The sequence below is a fragment of the Pelobates fuscus genome, chromosome 4 (assembly GCF_036172605.1).
Source record: "Pelobates fuscus isolate aPelFus1 chromosome 4, aPelFus1.pri, whole genome shotgun sequence".
NCBI lineage: Eukaryota > Metazoa > Chordata > Amphibia > Anura > Pelobatidae > Pelobates > Pelobates fuscus.
This window is the reverse complement of record NC_086320.1, coordinates 122,721,249-122,727,248: the sequence shown is the minus strand read 5'-3', so window position 1 is coordinate 122,727,248 and position 6,000 is coordinate 122,721,249. Positions and strand designations below refer to the sequence as shown.

The following is a 6,000-nucleotide window of genomic DNA, read 5'->3' as shown; positions in this document are numbered from 1 at the left end:
TGTAGGTGGGCTTGAAAATGAGGGAGTGGTGGCAGTTTAGAAATCATGTCCTAATTTTTCAGCTTTTGCCAGCTCCCACTCTAGTTTTGAACATTTTGCCATTCATTCCTATGGGACCAATTTTGCCACAAAAACGACGATATTTTGTGAACCATTTGGCGAAACGTTCCACAAACTAATAGCAATCCGATCGGGAACAATCCGCACGTTTCGGTATATTACTGTCTATATAGTGTAAAAACTGTGGTTGGAGTTAGGGTGTTAAAGTTGGCTATAATAATATATGTGAGAACATTAAGTGGTCTTGCTATGAAACAACACTTAATAAGCTGTAGTTGTTCTGGTGACTATAGTGTCCCTTTAAGTATGTTATACTTCAGAAATATTTACAACATTTATTTACAGGTTGCAATATTTATTTAACAAATATGGGTAGAAGACAAATAAGAATAGGTTATGGTTCCCAATTCAGTCCTCAGCAGTGTTCACAGCTGGATACTGGAGATTTAGCTGCTACTCAAGGGTAGTTTAAAAAATTGCCTTAACCATTACTGGAGTTAAAGTCCCCACTGACTTAAGGAACAAGGTTGACCAAAGGTTAAAAATGGAAGTTTCACTTCTCGGTGGTTTTAGTATGTTTACCTACATATTTAACAAGTATGCATTTGTGAAGTGTGGAAAAAAATAAAATGATATATAGAAGTAACCGTCAGTCATTATTATATGCTTTGTTCTATCAGCCAGTATATAGAGAGAGCGCGCATGTACAGACATCGTTTAGCACTCCAAATATTTTGGACTAAATGTCCCATAAATATCTCACAGCCATAATGCTAGCAAAGCATTAGGGGAGAATTAGTTTGCAAGGGCTAGAGTGCCGAAGGTTGCCTATTCTGGAGTATAACAATGTTTATATTTCTCCTCTTCATTAGCCTTGTCTGAACTATATTATGATGACAAAGTTTTTATATAAATGTAAAAGAAGGCAGCAAGTCAAGAAAAATGGTTACACAAGTGCCTTGTATTTTGTGCCTTACTTACCTTACGAATGAACAACTTGGAAAATAGCATATGTTCTCTCACACACTATTATGTTATGTATGCTCCAAAGCTTAACATCACCATGGAGCCTGGGGAAAATACTAGATTTTGTTTCCTGTCCCAGTCTTGATGGAAACATATCCATTTGTTTCAAATGATCTGTAGTCCATCTATGCAGATGTTGGACAGCCCTAAACCTTATCCCCCAGTATCACCATCATGACATATGAAGCCTGGACATTTTGGGTGTGAGTAATAATCAACTTGCCTAAATATCACCCAATTAGCTTTTTTTTATGACTATTGTATAAGGCCAATGGAGGCTACCATCAGGAAAGGAGTATTTTTTTTAAACTGAAATAGCCACACCTCCCCATGCTGTATATTACACAGCCTCCATGGGAAAACAAAAAAGTTTTCATTTCTTTAGCAGTGTGTTTACTATGGAAGTTATTAGCTTCTGCTTAGTTAATTGAACTTGAAATCACACTGAAATGTACTGTAGGCTCTAGCAGGCAGAAAACCAAACAGGAAATTCTAAATTAAACACACTGTGCAATAATGGAAGCTAAAACTAAATATATACTCTTTCAGGAAGTGTAGGGAGGCTGTGTGAGTCACAGCCAGGGGACTGACTTATGCACTTTTTATGATGCAGTGTGTCCATTTCAGCAAGTTACTTATTATATCTTACTCTTTATCAAACATGGAAGTTGTCAAAACCATATTTATGGATGTGTACAACTTTATTATTATTTAAAGGGTCACTAAAAAAGTACCCAAATTACTTCATCTCAATTAAGTGGTCTGGATGCAGTGCCCTTGTCGTTGTAGTCCTGCAATCTAAAATGTTGGTGTTTACTAGATACAGCAATGTTTTGTTTGAGAGCTAATCGCACTTTTGGTGGCTCTCTTCCTGTTTAATGTCAAACGTCATCAAATGCTTCTCTCCTAGGGGGCACATTGATCACCATGCATGCGCCTCTCAGCCCTTAAAAAAGCAATGTATTCGACAAGAAGCCAAGGAACCGATGCTTGCAGGACTTTACTAGAGGCAGAGCAGTGCCAACACCAAATGCATATTTGCATTAAACGCTATAGTGTTCCTAGATGGTAGACAAAGTCCACGCATTTTAGCAATAAGGATAGCACGGTGGCCTGGATTCTGTATAAAACAGCACATTCTTAGGTTTCACAATAATTAGTTCTAGACACCAAATATAAAACTTTGTTTCAGATCTATATTTAAGTACAGAGTGTATTTATATTTGCACAGGGACACAGTATATTAATAATTAAACTTAGAGGTCTGCACGAACTCCAAAACCAGGTCCCCTTGGTGGATCAGTTAGACAGGTTAGTCCTCCTGCAGGTTCACACGAAAAACGTCCATTCCTGAAATAGAAAAAAATGCATAGCCATAATATAGATTTATAAATAATTCTAAATACAATGTCTATCTAGAGGATATTTGTTTATATTAATAGATTAAGTTATTTTTTTTTTACAAAAATCTCCCATGAAATATTTTGTGATACAAAATGGTACGTAGAAAGATTCAGAACTAGTATGTCAACCAACTCAGATTAATGGGTGTCTGATAAGTGAGAAATCCAAGGTTCCAAAAAACTTTGTAAGGTTTTCGGGGGATCAATGATTAGTAAGATGTTCCATATTAAAAAGATCGTTGACATTTCACTGTTTGGACCGCAAATTATTATTTTGCCATTTCTGCACTTTAATGCTGTTCTGAGACCTAGCTTTTTATTACCCATGTATACTTATAAAGGTACACTGTAGGAATATGAACCATTCTACTTGTTTTGGTTACAGTGTGTTATAATTATAGAGTACCTCGGCTCTGTTTCACCATTCATGTAATATCCTTTTTTAAGTAGTTTAACACTTAATAAGAGTCTTTGGGCACACACAGCCTGGGAGGTACTGCTAAGGCAGATATTACACACTTCTAGTCATACTAATTCACAACAGTGGGCGCAGTGATAGACAGAAAGTGGTCAGCAGACACTCTTATCCAATCACAGCTACCCACGGCTGCTCAGGCTAATGCGTCCTCATTAGTCAAGGCATCTCAGAGGGGATGGACTGCTGAAGACTCTCATTCATAGATAAAGGAGTTTCAGTGCCTGCTGTGTCCCTTTAATACCAATATAAATCTTGTACATCCATGTAAGTATAACACAATACAGAATTTCAATAAATGTCCCCAATGACACACCATGACAGACAGATATAAACACACACCAAGGCAGACAGACACACACACACACACCAAGACAGACAGACAGACCCATACACTCACACATTATTGTTTCATTTAATACCTTTGGGGGTCCAGTGGGCGACCGGCTGGTGGATTAAGCTGGGGGGTCGTGGAGGCGGCTAGCTGCGAGTATTGTTGGAGGCAGCGAGGGAGCTGTGATGTCCCTGCTCTGCTCCTCTGCGCGCCGCTTAGTGAGGCCGGAATGTGACGTCATATCCCGGCCCCGGTCTCATTAAGCGGTGCTCAGGGGAGCAGAGCAAAGCAGGGACATCACAGCTCCCTTGCCGCCCTCCTTCGATTCGTGCAACTAGCCGCCCGCCTCCACGAACCCCCAGCTTGCCGTCGGCCCGCCTCGGAGATATACAATGTATATCCCAGGCACCAAGGCAAAATTCCTATGGCGCCTGGGATTTGTCGAGCTCTGCTTTATTAGAACGCACCTGCTATGTCCATTAGCTGTGATCCTATTCTGGGTAGGTGGACTATTTTTGAAAGTATAATTGTATTATAATTACTCATTCAGAGACATACTATATTCTTTTTAAGTGTCATTTTATTTTCTAGATCTATGCATAACATCACATTATACTTTCTTTTCAACGCATTGCTTGTAATAATTTCTACGCTATAGGGGAGAGATAAAGGGAAGTAGGGATACACAAGGTGGGAGAAAAAGGTGACAATTGAGATGGAGTACAAACCTTTATCAGTCTTATCTGGTTTTCTTTTGTCATGTGCATTATATGATTAAATTTCCTCCAAGCTTGCAAGTTTTAAAGCGGTGATTAAGTTCCTTCCAAGCTTGCAAGGGTAAAACAGGATGTCACTGCTGTCTAAAGTGTCAGGGTTGTAAAACTGTATGGTTTGTGTATTTTAGCAGGTGACAATCTCTATTCAGTATCCTGTCTTGTGAAGCCTGCAGGCGAGTCATAAAATGTAATAGCCTTGATATTGGGCTGTTAAGGCTCTTTATCGCTCTTCCTGCATGTTCTTAACAGCCCTCTACTGTGCTAATAGGAACATGCAGGAAGAGAGATAAATTACCTTATAGCCTCATAGGGGTAAAATAGGGACATACCCCAATATTTCATTTAAAATGTGTTATTTGGGAGCTAAATGCTGCATTAAATATGTATCTTGCATAATTTGAACATTATAATATTTCCCATCAAAATTAAGCTGAACATGCCATGCTGAGGTTAAAGGGACACTATAGTCAACAGTACCACTACAGCATAATGTCATTTTTCTGGTGTATATAGCATGTCCCTGCTGGCTTTCTAATGTAAACCTTGCCTTTTAGAGGTGTGTAGTAACACCTCTAGTGGCAGTCACTCAAACCACTCTCAGCCTAGAGGAGCTGAATGTTCCCAATAGTGGTGCATTGATTCAATGCATCTCTTTGAGGAGATGCAGATTAGTTCATGCACAATAGCCTCCCAATGCTTTCCTATGGGAAAGCATGCCTGGCTGAGATCATCAAGATGGAGGCAGAAAAAAGGTATGTAAAATAACCTTTCCCATGTAATCAGAGGGGGACCGGTCACCTAACAGACACACAAGAGTGTTGAATTTTTTTAAAATAATTTTGATTGAAACCCACTCAGCCTCCTTACCTTTGGAGAGCTGGAATGGATAGGTTTATCCTGGGGTCCAGTGGGGCTGCTGTCATCTCCCTACTCTGCTCCCTGTCACAAACTGTTTAGTATTCCAGCTCCCGGCATGGCGCTCAAACAAGCAGAGAGAGGACAGGTCCATTCCACGCAGCAGCCGCTGGCCCACCTCTGCTCTGCCGCATGGCCGGCCAGCCACCTGCATTCTCCTTTTCCACTCAGGGCTGACATATGCCAACCTAGCGCCTGGCATTTGTCAAGCCCTGAATTACACAATGAGAGATCAATCCGTAATTCAACTGAGCTTCTCTGGAATTTTATTTTACATTATCTACAAGGGACTCTTTTGGATATACCAATTAAGACAGCTTATTTACAGCTAAAATGTCAGGCAGAACTACAATTTTTATATTTTTATATCTTAATTTCTCACAGTTTTTTTGTATTTTATTCATAATACGTTATGTTTCATATATGTATAGTTCGTGGGAAATTAAAGCCCTGTTTCTCCTGAATAAAATTATATATAATAAGTGTGGGTGCACTTAATATGAAAGAGGTGAATTATGGTTGAACAGACATATAGCGCAGTTCCAGTTGTTTACATTTTGTTTTGATCAGAACGTGTACTATTGACTCTGTCCTGAAGGGGTTAAGCACTATTTTTAAATCTGTCATATTATATTTTGTTACCTGTTTTTTGAATTCAAGTTTAAGGGGTAACCCAAGACCCTTTCTCCATATAGAAAGTCTTGGTAGTGACATTGATTTAGTTATAACCTGGGGTGGTGGAAATTGAAATTGGGGATTAATTTGTGGTCACTTTATGCCTCTCCATTATCACAGTGTGCCAAGTTGTCCTATCTGAAATCACAGTCTGTCGCTGGGGAAAGATGTGGGAAGTATAGTAAAACTGTTTATTGAGACCTGCTAGACGGAGCATGATGAATGTGTTTTCCAACCATGAGGATCCAACAATTGTTAGTAATAAGTACAAATGCACAAAAATATAAAAAAACATAAAATTGATTTTTTAGACAATTCTCTCACTTACAACTTAAC

The 6,000-nt window shown here is 39.1% G+C and overlaps 1 protein-coding gene across 1 annotated transcript in view; it reads right to left on the bottom strand.

The window, feature by feature from the left end:
- Positions 1–2,262: 2,262 nt before the first annotated feature.
- Positions 2,263–6,000, bottom strand: part of NDUFV2 (NADH:ubiquinone oxidoreductase core subunit V2) — a 28,704-nt gene continuing 24,966 nt past the window's right edge. Inside the window, exon 8 of the mRNA XM_063451565.1 lies at positions 2,263–2,436. Within this exon, the coding sequence (XP_063307635.1) occupies positions 2,343–2,436 (94 nt within the window). The 3' untranslated portion in view covers positions 2,263–2,342. The remainder of the gene's footprint in view (positions 2,437–6,000) is intronic.